General features: G+C 37.9%; 1 protein-coding gene across 1 annotated transcript in view; it reads left to right on the top strand.

Annotated features, from left to right (window-relative positions):
- MYO3A (myosin IIIA) overlaps window positions 1–19,064 on the top strand; it is a 198,074-nt gene that overhangs the window by 38,703 nt on the left and 140,307 nt on the right. Inside the window, exons 7-8 of the mRNA XM_037037128.1 lie at window positions 1,006–1,071; window positions 3,942–4,097. Of these exons, the coding sequence (XP_036893023.1) occupies window positions 1,006–1,071; window positions 3,942–4,097 (222 nt within the window). The remainder of the gene's footprint in view (window positions 1–1,005; window positions 1,072–3,941; window positions 4,098–19,064) is intronic.

Here is a 19,064-nt window from a genome sequence, read left to right as displayed (position 1 = left end):
CTCCTAGAAAGGAAATTCTCAGAAAAACAAGAAACAAAGCAAGGTTGTTAAGGAAGGGAAGAATTACTTCTTTTAATGTACAAATCAGCGCTCATCCAATCGTCCTAAGGGCTGTAAAATGAGCTTTAGGGGTGTTCTGGGGTAATTGAGTAGCTGCACTTTTCTTTAATGGGCCTGTACACACTGTACATTAATTTCATTATAAGCTGTTTAAGGAGTAATGCAGGACTGAAGACAAAATGTTTCCATTCCACTAATGAAAACAAAGAGCTGTTAGAATTAACATAAAACAGTACTTCAGCAAATTCAACTACCATGGTCCGTCAGCGTTGCTTGATTACAGGGCTACGCAGCCTCATTGTCAAGTGACGTTCTTTTGTATTCATAAAGATGTTGAAGAAAAAAATTTGTTCCGCTTAAAAATGAAAAGAATTAATAACAAAATCTTCTTTTGTTATTTCAGAGCTTTATATTCAGTTCCTTGCTTTCGTAACCTTATTTCTGGCCATGTATTCAGTAACAACGGAACAACCACAGAGACTTTGTCCTCACTGTCCCATGCCCTTCTCTGTTCCAGTTTCCTCCATCCCCTGAACACCTCCTGTCAGGTCACCTCTGTGTACCCTGGGTGTCCCTCAGAGACTTCTGCAGGGCTCAAAAAAAACCTTTTTCCTAGTATTCTTTGTCTCTATTCTGCTAAGTATTGATGTTTTCCCCTAGGGTTCTCAGGTAAAAGCAGGAAGATTTCTTAAAAGAAAAAAAATTTTCAGTTAGAAAAATTGGGTCATCTATTAAATGCTTTCAGAGAAACAAGAAACCTGTCATTTTATATAGAGAATGATTAATAACTCATTATCTGCCTTTGAATTGGAAAATGATGGTAATGCTTGATTTTACCTGGCAGGACCTGTGAGAGCAGTGTTGGATTAGTCTGTCTGGTTCTGCCCCTATCTTTGCACGGACTCAGCCATGTATACAATTCAACCTTGATTCTTGTTTTTCTAGGAATCCACCTCCCAAACTAAGGCAGCCTGAGATATGGTCAGCAGAATTCAATGATTTCATTAGCAAGTGAGTAACAAGAGAGTGTTTTTTTTTTTTAATTGAAGAGATACCACGCTGTTCACCTTGAAATGTGCCTTTTAGAACAATTCCTTTATCCTTCTTAATCTCTTCCTTACTTTTCATCTATTAAATAGGCTCAGAGGTTTCCATTGTTTTCTTCAAAACAAGCATTTGTTGATTCTCGTGAATGTTCAGGGTTCCTTGAATTCATTGTTCCTCAAACAATGTCTTAAGGTCCTGTTTATCCACTTATGGTTAGTGATGCGTATGCAGTTGTTTTTTCGTCATTCAGTAACACATTCTTCTGTCCACCTGCCTTTAGCTACTACACGCACAGCTTCTCCCACCTGCTCACCTGCCTTCTATTTAGTCTGTTATTTAACCCTCCGTTTATCTTCGTCATTAATTCTCATCACAGAGAATACTTATGGCAGTTGGTGAATCACATAATCATAAAGATAAATTGCTTATACATTTGAAATTCTGTGCACATTTTTAACTTGGTGATGTAGTGCAGTGCCTTGGCAATTCCAGACTCTTGTTCTAGTCACTTCCCAATACTTGTCCCACAGACTTCTTTTTTTATTTAACCAATTTCATTGTTAGGCATTATGAATGTTTCCAATTTTTTATTCTCATTCTATTATAGTTGTCCGAATTTTCCCCCTTTGCTCTCCTCCTTCCAGCCCACCCCACCACTCCCACAGTCCTTGCTTTTTTCATGATCTGTTATCACTTCACCTTAAAAACTAAGGATATAGGATGACCCCAGCTTGCAAATGGAAGAAAGAGGTCATTAAGATTTGGTGTCATCTCCACTCAGAAAATGTAGAAAGTCATACCCACATGTAACTGCTGTCACTGGTTTTCCTACCAAGGATATCTTACTTATTCTTACGAAGAGAAGGGGCATAGACAGATTCAACAGTCGTGTAAACCCCAAAAGCATTTATGACCTTTTTTTCTTAGTTTTCACTTAACCAGTCATTACTGAGTATCTATTATGCACTAGAGGATATTTAATAAACCGCAATCAAATTTCACAAATCTCTTTAAAAAATCATTGGTAACTTGGAAAGCCTCCCCTCCGTTCATAATTACCCTGTGTTTGCAGACCTTCAGTGGAACCTGGTGACTTTGACGTATTTCATACAACGTCACCTCTGAGAAACAGTTACTGATTCCCTCCAGGTGGTTAGTGTTCTGTTCTGTGTGCTCTCGTGGCATTTTGTTTGTCTTCCTCTAGAAACATTGCCACTTCTATCTGGCTGCCTTCTTAGAGGCCTTTCTTCCTAACTAGACAAGCAACTGCAGAGCACTGAACGGGCCTTAATTGTCACTGTACTCCAGTGTCTTAGCAAATACCTGTATGCATCAGATATTTGATGAAATTTTACTTAAATAATGATTTTTGAATAAAATAATTTTATATGTGACTAAACTCAATATATATCAGAAACTGACACATTCTGTTAAACTAGATGAAAACTAGGAGCTTTTGTTTTCATTTTCACCCTTATTCCATCCTTATTTCCTTAGCATGTTTTAGCATACCTTGGAAATATCTTTTTGGTTAAGCCCGATATAATTAATTGCCTTCTTACCATTTCAGGAGAATTAACAATACAGATTAGAAATGGCACTGCTCAGGTCAAGGTTCCTTCTTTTTTTCTTTTTCTGTATCCCCAAATGACAGCCTGACTTTGACCAATTTTCTCATAATCATAGATCCCCCAAATCTCGGGGTTGGAAGGATATTGTAAATTTATATAGCCCAAACTTATATTTGGAGTGTAAATCCTTCTCCAACATAGCCACTGGGCAATCATCCAATCAGTAAACACTCCAAATAAAAACAGTCTGTACTTCCCAGTGTGGCCCAGTCTATCCTTGGGAAACCTCACTGTTGAAGTTCTTCCTTATGCTGACCTGAAATCTGTTTCTGTCCTTTTTTGGAAAAAAAATGTACTTTATTTAAGAAACAGAAAGAGATTGCTCCACTTATTTATGCCTTCATTGGTTGATTTTTGTATGTGCCCTGACTGGGAATTGAACCCACATCCTTGGCGTGTTAGGATGATGCTCCAACCAACTGGGCTAACCAGTCAGAGCCTTTTTCTTACTTAATTCCACCAACCCATCCTAAGGTTTCTGTTTGTTTGTTTGTTGTTTTTGTTATTGTTATTCTTTCTCTCTTGTGATCATTGAGAATGGTTTAATCCCTCTTCCAAATATCTGAAGGCAGCTCCCTAGCTGAAGGAAAATCCTAAGTTTGTTCAAATGTCCCTCCTGTGATGTTGCTTCAGGTGCTCTCCCTCCTGGCCTCCTGTCTTATGACTCTGCTCTAGTGGAACCTCTCAAGGAGTGAACCGCACATACGCTTACTGAAATGGAATTTCAAACATCCTAAGTGCATTGGCTTTCTCAAATGAGTTAGTGGTTTTATCACATAGACAGAACTAGATCAATTGAGAAGCCTCTAAAGGCATTAGCAAAGGGAATCTGAAAAGTTTGTTTTCGTTTTAGTTAAACGTCAAAACTATAATGACTTCATTGTTGTTTATTTTTAACTACTGAGTTGTAAAGGAGACTTCACCGTGCAGACCAAGTTTAATCATCACTGTGCAATAACGCTTTCTGGGAGACTAAGGAGAAGTATTTAGATGGAAGTTGGTAGCCCTACAGCATAACCACAGATGTGTGCACTTCCACAAACACTCATTTCATCATATTGCAGTTCAACATCTTGTGAGATGTTTCCTGGGCTGAGCATTTATGAAGAGCATTGTTGTCTTATGTTAGCATAGCTTTTAGAAATATGAATCCTAATTTATCTAACTTATCTAATAATTGCATGTTCTTTTTTGCCAGTGCAGGTGCTTGACTAAAGATTATGAAAAACGTCCAACAGTGTCAGATCTTCTACAACATAAATTCATTACTCAAATTGAGGGCAAAGATGTGATGTTGCAAAAACAACTCATGGAATTCATTGACATTTATCAATGCATGGGAGGCACAGAAAAAGCCAGGTAATCAAATAATTTTTGATGCCAAAAGCCCAAAGATAATAAAAAATGTGAACAGTTTTATAATGAAGGAGTTGTTAAGATGAGAAAAGAACTCATTTAAATTCCTTCCTTGTGATTTAGAGATATGGAACACTTACTGTACATGAAAAGTGATTGCCACATGTTGAGCTGCATCCCAGAATTGGTAAAATTACTAGCAACCTTTTTAAAACACTTCATCAGAACAAAGAATGTGAACTTCAATAAGTGATTAGTATTGCTGCGTATTTTCAACTCCTCTGTAAAGTGGTAGATTGAGGTTTAAAAAAGGAACATAAAATTTGAAAGCTTTTTGACACTAATATTTGTTGGTATCATTTTCCCTGGTTGAATTATATTCAAAAATAATTTTAATGTCTTTGTACTTCTTATTTGGATTTTTAATAATCTACTGTGTATAATACTGATTATGTTTTATACTCATTTTAGATACTATATGTGTTTATTTTAGGAAATTTAGATGAGAGTATAGAATATAAAAATCAATCAAATATAATATTTTAATTTATAACCTAGAATCTTATGAATAGAAAAACATTTTAAAACAAAATTAGACTAATACTTTGTTTTAAGCACTACCTTCTTTCAGTAAATAGTGAATATCCATATCATTGAATATCCTTCTACCACAAATTCCTGCACAACATTCTCTTCCATGACCATTCGATGACTAACTTAACTCATCCCTATTATTAGACATTTAGGTTATTACTAATTGTTTTTATTCCAATAAATAACACTGAAAAAATCTATACATGAATCTCTTATTATTTCCCTAAGATAAATTGTTATAGATGTGCTGTTAAATCTAAGAGTAGTAGTCTCCTATAATTTAAATTCATTCTTCAGAATCTTAATAGTTTCATCTCAGCATATCACTATTTAGGGAGCTGGGGTAAGTAGGTAGAAAATAGGACATGATTTAAAAGGCAACTGTATTTGAATTCCTGTTGTAGTTTTGCATATTTAATTACTATTTCCTTAGCACTTACTACATTCCAGACACTGTATGAGGACTTTATTTATGCTACCTCATGCAACTTTACAACAATCCTGAGGAAAGTATTTTATGATACCCCATTTTCACAGCTGAGAAGAATTGAGGTTTTGTTTTGTTTCTGTTTTCGTAGAAAGAAGGGAAGAGAGGGAGAAATAGAGGGAGAGAAATATCTATGATCTAGTGCCTCTCATATGTGCCCCAACTGGGGACCAAAAGGCAACCCAGGCATGTGCCCTGACAGAGAATCAAATTGGCAACCTTTTGCTTTGTGAGATGATGCCCAACCAACTGAGCCACACTGGTCAGGGGTTTGGGGTTTTTTGTTTTGTTTTTTAGAACTAAGGTTTTAAGAGACTCATTAATTTGTATGAGGCTGTATAAGTAATAAATGACTTAGCAAGAATTCAAATCCCGATCCGAAATCCCAAGCTTCATTCATTTGAGTGTAAATGACCTTACAGTTGTGGGTGAGCTTGGCAGATAGTAATCCTTGCCTATGTGAACTGATAACTTTGCTGGAGAGAAACAGGTAATATACCTGTAATAAGAAAAAATGAAAGTTGTGAGTGGAGGAGAGTAGAAAAAAGAAGGAAGCATGGGAAAGAAGGGGAAGGGTCATAAGTGGACATACATAAAGGACTCCTGGACAAAGCGGGGTAGGATTGAGGGTGGGGGTGAGGTGGGTGGGGCAGGGGAAAGTGATGGTTGGAAAATGGAGACAACTGTACTTGAACATCAATAATAAAAAAAGATTTAAAAACCGGAAGCAGACATGGAGGTGGTCTTGGGCTCATAGATGCCCATCTTCTTGTCTTTGTGTGAATACAGTTTGATAGTCTGCTATAATCCCATCCTTCTCAAAACAAACAGATAAACAGCCAACAAACAACTCAACCAGAAATTGAGTTTACCAACATTGTACAGGGTGTTCAATGTTAAGAACTATGAGGATCTGAGATTTAGTCTCCTTGCAAGCTAGTAAGTTGACTTGCCAGTTTCGTGAAGGCTGACAGAAGACCCAGGACTCATGGAACGTGCACAAAGGACTTTGGTTACTCATAGTTAAGTCAGCAGCATCAGTTCAGGTTTGTTGTCCCTGCCACGTAAGTCGTAGGGCTGACAGCCTAAGTAGGTACTATATGCATAGGGGGTTTGACTCACAGTTGTGAAATTTTAAATCTGAGAAACTAATCCTTTAAAAAGGTCTTCAGAAAATCTGTCCAAACTTCCTGGAGCTAACATTATTTTTATTATCTCAGAGGAAAACAAATAAAACTTCTGTCTGTTCTGAGGGGAGACATTTTCTTTGGATTTTAAGCCTAGTACTCTAAATTCTAGTGTTAAAAATATTGAAAATTACTATATATTGGGCACTGTGTTAGGGTCAATGTTTCTGTTTCTGAGCCACAAATTTATTGTTTATCCAGCTAAGAACTCAATATGCTTGTGATGAGAACTCATGTCTCACACAAATTATGGAAATTTTTCAGTCATTATTTCTTTAAATATTTATCCTTTTTTATTTCTTTTCAACCAAGAAGTATATATTGGAATGTCCTACTTTACCTTACAGGTCTTATACTTTCTCTTTCATGTTGTCATCCATTTATGAATCTCTGCTGCATTCTGGATGGCTTCTTTAAGTTGTTTTCTAATTCACTATTTCTCTCTTAGACTAAGCCTAGGCTAAATTTTATTATATACTTATGTTTCTCTTGGTATTTCTATTGACATCTGTATTTCTCATTTCTAAATTTTATCACTATTTTATTTTTAATGATTTACTATTTATTCATATCTAACTTATTAGCAATATCTGGCTATTCATTTGTAGCTAATTTCTTCTTCTTTTTGTGAATATAATTCTTTCCTTTTACTCTTTGTTCTGACACTATTTAACAATCATTTTTCATTTGCATTTCAATAATGATGAATTATCCCAGTCAATGAGTTTATTTGTTTCCTTAATATTTGATTTCCTTCTGTGGTTCAGAATTTTATTTCACTCTCTCATTCTGAATGGGGAGTTATTTGTTTTGGTTTTTCTTCCTTTTGGCATTCTTTTCTCCTGTTTTGAAGGTTTTGCCGTTGCCATAATATGGCTTCAGGAGCCCCTAGTCCAAAGCCGTTCTGCCTATCATGACTTTGAGGATACTGAGTATGTAGTCACCAAGCCAGTATCAAGTAGACGCCATGCCTCTGCTCCATCCTGCCATCTCAGGCATCTGGCTGCATGAAAGGGAGAAGGTGAAGAATCCTTTCAACCTTCTCTTCCAGGCAAGGTATCCCTTTGCCCTCCCACTCTTCCTTCCCCGCTACACACACATACATTCAACTCCATGCTCTCTGCCAAGTCTAGGTCAGGACCTTCATTGTGCAGTGGCATGTTTTAGTTCCTTTACCTTCCAGGCCTCTTCTGCCTATTTCTAGTTCTGGACTTCAAGTCAACCTGTAGTTTCTGCCCCCTTACCCACTGTGTATCTATTCTGTTAGGTCCACTGTAATATTCCTCTTTTATCTTTTGCAAGTGTATGTTTGAAGAAGGTGGCAGTGGTGCTTGAACCATTAACCCACAGCACTTTTTTGACTACAGATATTAGTTCCAAGTCATAGGAGGAGGGAATGTTTTTTGTGTGCAGCATTTTTATACTAGTTCCAAAGTATGAGACAGATGAAGGGGGAGGGAAGGAGGCTCTGGTACACCAGTGCCAATGCCTTGAGCAGAAGTAGTTCTCTTCAAGATCATGTAAAATTGATTAATTTGTCAAAGTTCCCAACATTGATAACATTGATCTAAAACCTGGCATTTCTCAATCAATATAGCCAACTCAAAGCTGGTATTTTTTTTTGCCTGATACTAACTTTTGAAATTGGGTTAAAATATGTGCTTGGCAGGATACTTTAAAAAAATACAATCCAGTTTTAAAGAAGACTGTTTTACTCTAAATTTTATATAAACTAAGTAGTTTAAATTTTCAGATGGTGGAGAAGAGGTAATGTTGGAAGGCACTATTTAATGAGTACAAGAACTTTGTAAGTCAAGGCCTGAGTATGACAAGTCACTCTTATAACTTCCTTAACTAATCTAAAGAATTGATATATAGATAGATAGATATAGATATAGATATAGATATGAATGAAATCAACTGCTTCTATGACACACTCCTCATAGGAATTAAAAATGAAGAGGTTAGAGTACAGACTAAATCAGTGAGAAACTTAAATAAAATATTTTAAAAGAAAAGCTTACTTTCTCTGCTCAGTATTTTAAAATATACAAAGGTTTAATGGGAATGGGTAAAAGTCATTTGTAATTAAGGTATACTATTCAGTATTCTTGAGTAAAAACAATACCAGCCAACGTAAGAAGAAAAGCAATTTAGTGAAAACAATGGATGTCTGAGAGAACTGAGAAGTCAGAGAGCCAGGCCGAGGCACGAAATAGTGGAAGTAGGGGCCTCCAATCCCCTTCCTCAAGAACTGCCAATGGTACCCACCCTCCACCCACAACATTTCCTTCAGCAACACTGGTTTCTTAAATGCCACAACCACCTCAGAGTGTTGATAAGCTGACCTTGAGTTTTGTGTTACTCCCTCAACATTCTATATTCCATGCTGGGCCATCTGATTCCCCATGCTCAGGTCACAGGTCTGTGCTGTAGGTGAAAGGTGCCGTGGGAGGCACTTGGTCCTCCCTCACTTCTGGTTTCTGTGTCTCAACCATCTGGGGACTAGAACCCCCACCCTCCCTACCCCCTGCAGAGGAAGGCATTTTGAGCTGCTAGAACAAGGAATATCCATTATGTGGAATATCTAAATAGGTTCCTAAAATTCTTCCTTTTGTATATCTTGAACAGTTACCTAAAAATATTATTTAAGCTGTGATTTGTATTATAAATAAAGGAAAAACCTAGCCCACTTAAATGATGACAAATTCCAAATTAAAATTTGTTTTTGTGGTAGTTATATTAACATACTATCTTTTAAATTTCTCTTGCTGTATGTATAAAGCAAAATAACTTTAATATTTTATTTGACATGCTCTATATGCTGGTGGTAATTAACTTTGATATATTTAAATTAATTTTGCATATAATTTTATTGAACCAAAAGGAATCTATGTAAGCATTTAGTAACTTAAACATAGTATCTCTCAGGCCAAAAATCCTGGCTGTATTTGTAGTGCTGCTTCAATCCCCCATTTGTCCCAGCATATGCACTTTTCAAACCAGGATATAAAGCAACTGTGACACATTTCTCAAAGGATTAACAAATTAAAGACAAACAAAAAAACCGTCTAACCATTCAATGCTAAAACTGCCTGGTTCAAGCTGTCAACTCTTTAGTTAGGTGTAGGGCTTTATGTAATGGAAAGGCGGTTGAATGGGATTTTGATTTTATAGAAATAAATGAAAGGAGAAGGCAGAAAAATCAATAGTAAGTAATAATAAGGTTCTTTCAGTGCAATACAATGCATGGCTCCATTTTACTTTCTATTTTCCGAGCAAGTTAATTTTTCTCTAATGGCTGTGATCATGTCATGGTGAGAATTATTCACCCTTTGGAACATTTACTCCTTTCCCATAATACATGGGACTTCTAAAATGTTATCCTGGCTGCTCTTATAACAAACGTCCTTTTGATTCCCGTCTCCACTTAAATTTCAGTTATTTCAAAAATACTGCAAATTCAACATGTCTTAAATTGAACTTATGCTGTTCCACCCAAAATTAGTTCTTTGTTCCCTATCTTATTAGTAGTGACACCATTAGTCCCATTATGCCGACTAGAAATCTAGGTATCTTGACATATTCTTCTTACCTACTGTCTGTTTTTAGTCCACAGCAGGACTAAATTTTTTACACTCCCACTGAGCATTCGTTTGTTGAAGCCATTGTGTAAAGCTCTGGGTGAGTTGCTACCCAGGGATCTGAAAGCTGAAGCAGCTATGGAGTCCACTCTGGGGGTTTACTTTTTAGTGAAAAGTGTAATACAAACATGTAAATAAACATTACACAAAGTAAGAAGTTTAAATCCCATAAAAGGAATACAAACAATGTTCTGTGAAATTTCAGAAGTAGAGAATATTTTTGCTAGCAGGTACAGGACAGGTAGGCTTATCTGGAAGGCAGCCTTGAAATCAGCACTGCAAGGGATAAACATGACTTAATTATATGAAATAGAGTGACCACTAGATGCACATTATTGTAAAAGAACAGCCTGAGCAAAGTCATGAAAGTGAGGAGATGTGCTCACAGAAAGGCAAACATATAACCAAGGTCGCACAGGAGAAACTCAGAAATAGCATTGGAGAGACCAGACCAAAAGGAGCACTGAGAGTCAGGATGAGAGGGTTGACCTGTGTTCTCAACAGTCCACACTGGAGAGTACCTCTAAGACACCTGTATCCTATTGTGTATCCTTTCATGGTTTCTAGCAGGAAAACTATGGATACACCAAGACATACTACAACAATAGTTTTGGATGCGTTTTGCTTGTTGCCAATATTTCTTCCTATATTTAAGTTATTGTATTTTTAAATACAATATTTTCAAATCAGTGGCAAAAGTAGGTCCCTATGTTTAATTATCAAGGTAGTTAGTAGCTAGTTTGTAGATATTTTCAGATGATGAATCTATTGATATGTTTATTTCTATGTTTTTGTGGGATGTTTTCATTGTTGGGTGTGTGTATACTTATATTCTAAGTAAATTTAATTTTTGAAAATTCCAATCTTATTTTGACCAGAGCAGACGGGCAAAGGAATTGTCTCTATGAAATCTAGGAGAAAACATTTCATCAAGGCACAAGTTAGTGGCAGTGTCTATGCAAGACAGAGATGAGAAAGAGACAGATGAAGCTAGGGGAATATAGTAAGGGCCCACCTGGGACCAGAATATTAAGAAATGACAACTGATTTTTACGCATCTGAAATATTACCTCATGCCTTTCTCTTCTACTTCCCCTTCTAAAAAATCTCCCAAATAAGAGCTGAGTAGCTTTCAAACATGGTCTTTTTTTTTTGGAGCAATTTAATAAGGCATAGGCGATTGATTAAGCACTCCCTGGGGAAGACCATTATGAGAATCTGTGCTCCTAAGTAGCAAGAAATAAAGGAATTCAAATAAACAAGAAGAGGCAGTTGCTAAAATGTGCTAAGAAGTTGTAAATAATTCCTAGGAATGAGTTACACTGATACTTAAAACAAAACAATAAAAACAGAGGAGAGAGCCATTACATTCACACAATTTGCCATCTGTGTTGATTCACATGACACAGGAAACCAAGACCTGGGGGGGGAGAAAAAGCATTGTGCAGAATCACGTCACATCACGTCACGTCACGAGAAATCCAGGGGCCAGAGCCCATTTGTCCTAATACCTAGTTCAGTTCCCGTCTGTATCACATTGTCTTGTTTGACCTCCAAAGAATAATCATAAAATTATAGACTGTTACTGCTGGAAGGAAACTTTCCTTCTGGTTCCTTATTTTAGAGATCAGAAAACTGAAGCCAGAAGAATTTTAAAGCCAGTTAATGGTCAGCCCTGGGCCATAACTCACATGCCCTAATTTTCAGCCCAACACTTCCACTAGCATCTGTGCTCCTCACTAGTTGTTTGTGTTCACAAAGCTGACGATACTAAGAGTTTTTATGGGACTTTTGGGGGCTGCTTTTTACGATTCACTCATAATGGGCATTTAAACTTAAATTTTAACCAATTTGTTTACAATTGGGATTTGCATTACTGAGTAGTATATTCAAGGGTCAAGAAATCTTTGCCCATGTTTCCCCAAAGACATTTATTTTAATTAAGAGGGTTGAATGGAAACAATTAGTTTAAAATGGCAATCTAATTTACAGCATCCTTGAAATGTTTGGGAAATAATCATTTAGGAACTAAATGTTAATGACCACTTGACATGAGTCAATGACTTTCAACACTGGGATCTTTTCATTTCTTTTGTAACAATTCTTCATCTCTGCTTTGAGTTTAAGGATCTGCATTTGTTATTAGTAATGAAGTTATCAGCAGGGACCAACAAAACTGCATTAATCAAAAAAGTCTTAGTTTCATTTTCTCTGCTAATTACTACCGAAAGTTGTACTGCACTCTAAGACTGTATTTAGCATGTTATTTTCTGTGCTCTATGGTATTTATTTTTCCATCCTTAGTTTCATTTAGGTCTAAAATGGTAAGTCCTCAGTGACTGCCGTATGTGTCTTTGATGACAATAAGTGAGCCTGTGATGACCAAATTGTCCATCTCCCCATGTGCCCACACTCAAGCTACCAAGTTACTAGCTGGTTGCTGAACCTATCAGGCATTTTCATTTCTCTTTATTTTGGCTCATGCAGTAGTCTGTCCTTGAAATCTCCCCTGTTCATCATCTTCTTGAATATAAACTTGAGAACCACATCTTCAAATGTCTCACCCTTGGGAAGCCTTTTCCCCAGACCCCAAGTATGCATTTCCATGTTTTTCCTCTGTGGTCATACAGCATTTTGTTCAGACTTCAGAGTGAGACAGACTTTTAATCAACTCCTCATCCTCTGTGCACTGGTCCTGCCATGCACTAGTTTTGTGACTCAGGAAAAGGGACTGAACCTCTCTTAGACCCTATTAAACTTGTTTATGTAATGGGAACACTACTGAGACTTACCCTATACAGTTCTGAAGATAAATAAAACACCCTAAAAAGCATGAAACTCAGTACCATCACTTTATAGATAGTGATATGCATCTATATTTTGTGAATCTTAATCATCGTTGTATGTCCCATGCTGAATCTAGTACCTTGCCTGCAGTAAATGCTCAGTGAATATGTATTATCTTGAATTGGAGAGTTTGGATTGAAATGTGGAATAAAAAACTTTCATCTGGCTTTAAACTCGCATCTGAAGCCCCTCTGATGGGGCTCAAACTCTCCTCATCACTTTAATTTTACCATCGAGCCAACCGTTAGTCACATGCTCTTCCTTCAACTTTACCTTTGCCTTCCTCAGTCCATCACTTGTCTCAGATATTGGTGAATAGAGCTTTGAAACATGTATTGATACTCTCTGCTTCTTTTTTTTTAATTTTTAATTTTTTAATTTAATTCTTGTTCAAGTACAGTTTTCTGTCTTATATTCCCAGCTTCTTAATTCCTTTGAAGGAATAATGAATATTAGCTTATTTCTAAAAGTAACCCTTACTTATTATTTAAAAATCCAATTGGTACATAAACATATAAAGAAGCTTTAGAAAACCACGGTACCAAGGGGGCAAAATAGCATGAACATTTGATAAACACAATTCCAGATATCCATTCTCCCTCTCTCTCTCTCAGTCTCTCTCTCTCTCTCTGTGTGTGTGTGTGTGGATAGCAAGAGACATAGAAAGTTTTTAATTTAATTAAAATTTTTATTGAAATAATTAAAATTTTATGTGTAAGAAATAATACAGAAAACCCCTGTACTCTCTACTAAATTTTCTTCAGGGGTAAACATGGGCAAGACTATGTACAGTAGTTCCCTCCTATTTGCAGAGGGTGCATTCCAAAACTCCAAGTGGATGCCTGAAACCTTGGATAGTATTGAACCCTATATATACTATGTTATTTCCTATACATATATCCCTATGATAAACTTTAATTTATAAATTAGGCTTAGTAAGAGATGGACAACTACTACTAATAAAATAGAACAACATACTGTAATAAAAGTCATGTGCATGTGGCGTTGTTAAGTAGAATAATGGTTACTTGGCCACAAGCCCTGTGAGACCATGACAGTCGGTCTGATAACTGAGGGGACGGCTAAGTGACCAGCCGACGGGGAGAGTGTGCAGCGTGTGGGCGCTGGGCCAGGGGTGATTCGTGTCCTGGGCAGGGTGGAGCGGGGTGGCTTGATATTTCATCACTATACCCAGAATGGTGCACAATTTAAAAGTTTTGAATTGCTTATTTCCAGAATTCCGGACCACAGTTGACCATGGGTAATTGTACCTACAGAAAGCAAATTAAGGAATGGAATGGGAGGGGCTACAACAAATGCTATTTTTTTTAACATTTTTATTTATTTAGCTTTAGAGGGGAAGGGAAGGAGAGAAGGAGCGAAGTATCAATGTATGGTTGCCTCTCGTGAGTCCCCTGCTGGGAACTGGCCTGCAACCCAGGCATGTGCCCTGACTGGGAATTGAACCGCGATCGTGTGGTTCGCCGGCCCGTGCTCAATCCACTGAGCTATGCCAGCCAGGGCCAACAAATGCTATTTTAAGTGAACCTGTTATTCAAATTTAACAGAGGAAAGAGAAACTAAAGAGAAAATGAAGATATTATTGGAGTAAAGATAAATGTTTGTGTTTCTTCACTTCAAGAGTTTTTGGCTTTTGCTGAAGTTTAAGAGGTTAAATTCATTTTGATTCTTTTCTGGAAAATATCTACTGTTCCCTGGCTCTGAAGGATGAAGTTAGCAGTTCTCCTTCCTCCCATGCCCTGCGTTTTCACATCCCAGTGTTGTTATGCTATTATGTTGTCAGAGGTTAACATTGACAGTCGGCCTATAATCATAATGTGTAGGGTTGCATAATCTTTCTGCATTTAAATTGATTCATTGTTCACCAGTCTTTTTTTTTACTAGACCCTCTCCTTTTCTGTGTTCTTTCATCATTCTCTTGAGTAGCTAACTTATGTCATATCATGGTTATTTCCAGAAAGCGTCAAATCCTGAGTTCTTTCCTGCTTCAGTTTGAAGCTCAGTAGGTAAAATGTACTTAATATTTCTTTTCTTCAAAATGTTACATTGTTCCACTTTTTGGCAGTGTCTGTTGCTGTTGAGTGGAATGAGGCAATGAGATTCCTCCCCTTGTTCATGACTGACTTTTTCTGCCAAGTTGTGTCTTAGTGTCAGTCTTTCCATATCAATTTGCTTGTACCCCGTACTGTGTTATAGCTAGTTCACACTGGCTCATGAGAGCCAAATGAATCTTGGTTCTCTTCATTTTCATTTTGTGTGCTTAAACCATGCACCTTACCCCACCAGTGGACTCAGTCATATTTATTCTGCACCTCAATGCTTGTTTGTCATGATTCTCCTCCATTTCTTTTTCTAATTCAAATGACTCACTGTTTATCTATTTCTGGTTTCTTTTTATCTCTTCATAGAGCTTCGTACCTTCTCTTGAGGAGTTTTCTCTTCAGTGAGAGATCATGTAAGAAATGCCTTTGAAAGATGGAGAACTTTTTGTCTGAAACTTTTCCATGATTCTTTTTTTTAAATCCTTCTTTCCTGTGTTATATTTTCTTCTGCCTTCTGTTTATAATCCTTAACTACTCCTCTTCCTGTTTTTTTTTCTTTTTCTTTCTTGTTAAAAATATGCATGGTCATGAATCTCTTCTCAGATCCAAACAGGAACAACTCTGTTCTAGAAAAAAAAAACAGGAATAATAGACAGATAATCTAAGTGTTTTGTTTGGATTAGATTGATTCTATAGAACACCAAATCTGTATTTTCTTTGTCTTGGCACAGCTATTGTCGGTTTTGAACCTTTAAAAAGTCAGCGTACAGGTTCTTTGGGTGGTACAAGCCCAGGGAGCACCATTCACATTGACTCTCTGTGGCTCACAGCAAAATCCCATAAGGGCAGTCTTTCTGTATCATGATGTAGTAACTGCTGCTGCTTCTCTGCTTTCCTGTGCCCTGTCTCTCCCTGGCCACTAGCCATCCCTTGTGAGGGCGACTTTGCCCACAAGTCCCCCCGTCCACCACGGATGAAAGTAACACTACCAAGACATGATCTGCTTGGGGAGGAGAGGTGGCCAATCTCTCAGAGAAGAAAGGCCAGGAGCCCCTTCCTCAGTGGCTTTTATTGGGTTGTAATACACAGGAATACAGGCGGTAAGGGTCAAACAGTAGATAACATTTCAAAGAAATCTGAGGGCTTAGTCTGAGTCAGTGTCTATCAGGAAAAGGGGTTGCAGAAACTTTGGGAGACATACTCATTTCCTGCTCAGACCCTTAGCATATGAATAAAAGCACTCTTAGCAAAGCAGGCTTCACAGGACTTTAGGAATTCTTTCTTATGCCTGATCACCCCAGATCCCACTCTAGCTGGCGAGAGGCTGCACTGCCTCCCCCATCACAGGTTTTTAGGTTTAAGTGCATTGGAGCCAGAAAGGGCTTCTCCCAGAGGACATGGGGACTTGGGCTATGTCAGAATAGCCGGGGGGCAAGGGTCCATCACTCCCTCTTTATTGCAGCCCCCTAAGTCCTTCTATGAAGGCCTCCCAAGTGATCGTGTCTGGCTTAGGTTGCCCCTCCTCTGAGGAATCTTACCCATCATCAACTATCCAACCATGCATTGGAGGCAGGGGAGTAAGCAGAGGCAGCGTTTGCTCCCAGAGACAAGTTTTGTCTCCTTAGTGGCTCACATTCCAGAGGTCACTCACTCATCCTCATCCTTAGCCATGGGAAGCAGTTGCAATTCCTAAAACCAAGCAGAGCAGTTTCCAACAATCCCTCCCCTGGATGAGTAGGTGATAAGTCTCTGCTCCATGGTCTTATTCAGCTCCCCACCCCTTGCTCTTTCAAATGTTGACCTGAGTCTCATCAGGACCCTTTCCTACTTCCCACGTGACCTACTTATGCCCCAAGCAAATCTCATTGCATAGACCTCTCAGGGATATGCACTTTATGTTAGAAAAGTCTTTTTCATTACCAGTTGAGGTCTAAGGAGTTATGTGTTGGTTCTCAGCTTCTTTCATTTTAAACAGATTTCACAGTGTTTGCCAGTTTTGCTTTATAAATTGTAGGACTATAACCATTACTGTTTTTTATGAAAGAAAGAGACTTTTCTCTACTTTCCATTCTTTTGATGTTTAATGAGTTTTAAGGGAAGGGAAAATTGCTTTATTCTGTGATCTTTTTAAAGATGAATTGTATTTTTCCATTACTATTTATCCGTTTTGTACCCTCTTCCACCTCCAAACCCTCCCCCCATCAATCACCATACTGTTGCCCATGTCCACAAGTCCATTTTCTTTTTTGCTCAATCCCTTCGCCACCTAACCCACTCCCAGAGCTATCATCCTGGTCTCTATCTGTGAATCTGTCCCAGTTTATTCATTAGATTCCACATATGAGTAAAATTGTATGGTATTTGTCTTTCTCTGACTGCCTTATTTCACTTAGCATAATGTTCTCCAGGGTCATCTATGCTGTTGCAAAGGGTAAATTTTTTGTTTTTATGGCCAAGTAGTATTTCATTTTTTAAATGTGCTATAGTTGCACATTTTATTATTGACAGGTACTCATTCACTGCCATTTTTGTACCTGTGTTCCACTCTGTCTCTCTCTCTTTTCCTTCCTTTCCTTAGAGCAGTCCCTTTAGCATCTCTTACAGAGCTGGTTTGGTGGAGGCATATTCTTTTAGACTTTTTTGTCTTGGAAGCTCTTGGCCTTCTATCTTGATTGAGAGCCTTGCTGGGTAAAGTAGCCTTGGCTGTAGGCCTCTGGTTCTCATTACTTGGAATATTTCTTGCCATTCTCTTCTTGCTTGGAGTGTTTATATTAAGAAGTCAGCAGCTAACCTTATTGGGGCTCCCTTGTATGTTACTTCCTTTTTCTCCCTTGCTGCCTTTAAGATTCTCTCTTTGTCTTGGAATTTTGCCATTTTAATGATGATGTGTCTTGAAGTGGGCCTCTTTGGGTTCCTCTTGATTGGGACTCTCTGTGTTTCCTGGATTTGTGTGACTTTTTCTCTCATCAAATTAGGGAAGTTTTTCCATCATTGCTCTTTCAAATAGGTTTTCTATCTCTTGTTCTTCTTCTTTTTCTGGTATCTCTATTATTTAGATGTTATTATGATTCATATTGTCTTGCATTTCTCTTAATCCCTCTTCATCCTTTCTGAGCCTCTTTTCCTTTTCTTGCTCTTTCTGGGTGTTTTTTTCTACTTTGTCCTCCAACTTGCTGTTCCGATCTTCTGCTTCATCAGTCCTGCTTTTGATTCCTTCCACTGTGTTCCTCAGTTCAGAAATTGTGTTATTCATTTCCTCTTGGCCCTTGCTGATAGTTTCTATTTCCTTTTTCATGTTGATATAGTTTGCAGTGAGTTCATTGCAGTTCCCCTGTAGTTTCTGGTAGCTCATTGTGAGCTCTTTGAACTTCCTGATGACCAATGCTTTGGATTCAATATCTGATAGTTGACTTGCCTCTATTTCATCTAGCATTCTTTCTGAGGCTTCCTACTTTCTTTTTATTTGGGGATTGTTTCTTTGTCTTCCCATTGTTTGTGAGACTCTTCTTGTTAGCCTCAGCTTCTTAAATTGATTTGTTCTGGCTCCCTGGTAAACTTCTGTGTTATGATACCTGTGAGATTCAGTGGTGTAGTCTCCTTGATCTCCCAAGCTCACTGGTCTTGGGCTGTTCTTTAAGTTGTCTCTGTATTTGTCTTTGGGTTTTGATCATTTTTTGGTCTTTCTTTTGTGGATCCTTCCTACCAGTTGGTTAACTGATGGTCACTCTGTCCACCTCTTGTATTTTGTTGTGCTGGTGAGGGAAGGTTGTGTTGAAGCTAGTCCTTCCATGTGTACAAGGTTTGAGGATTCTCTTTTGCTCTTGTTCAGTTGTTTGTACTGGGTAGTTTCTGTACTATTTAGTTGTATTTCCAGATAGGTCCTGTATTGAGGTTTGTGATTTCCACGTCCTCCTTCACCTTCTTCTGTTGTTATTTGTTGGTGGTTCCTTTGTTGTTGGGTTTCATCTCCAGTGGGGATCCTGGTGTTCACCGCTTCCACCTACTCTTTTTTGTGATCAGTTGGAAGGGAAGGCAAAATGGTTTATGACAGCAAGACAGTATTCTAATATATTTACAGTAGCAGCTGGTAGAGAAGAGATAGGAGATCCTTTGGCTATGTATAGTGTTAACCGTGATCTTCCACCCAA

Source organism: Sturnira hondurensis, unplaced genomic scaffold (genome assembly GCF_014824575.4).
Source record: "Sturnira hondurensis isolate 20B ecotype Veracruz unplaced genomic scaffold, ASM1482457v3 Scaffold0022910, whole genome shotgun sequence".
Classification (NCBI taxonomy): Eukaryota; Metazoa; Chordata; class Mammalia; order Chiroptera; family Phyllostomidae; genus Sturnira; species Sturnira hondurensis.
This window is presented reverse-complemented; position numbering and strand designations above follow the sequence as displayed.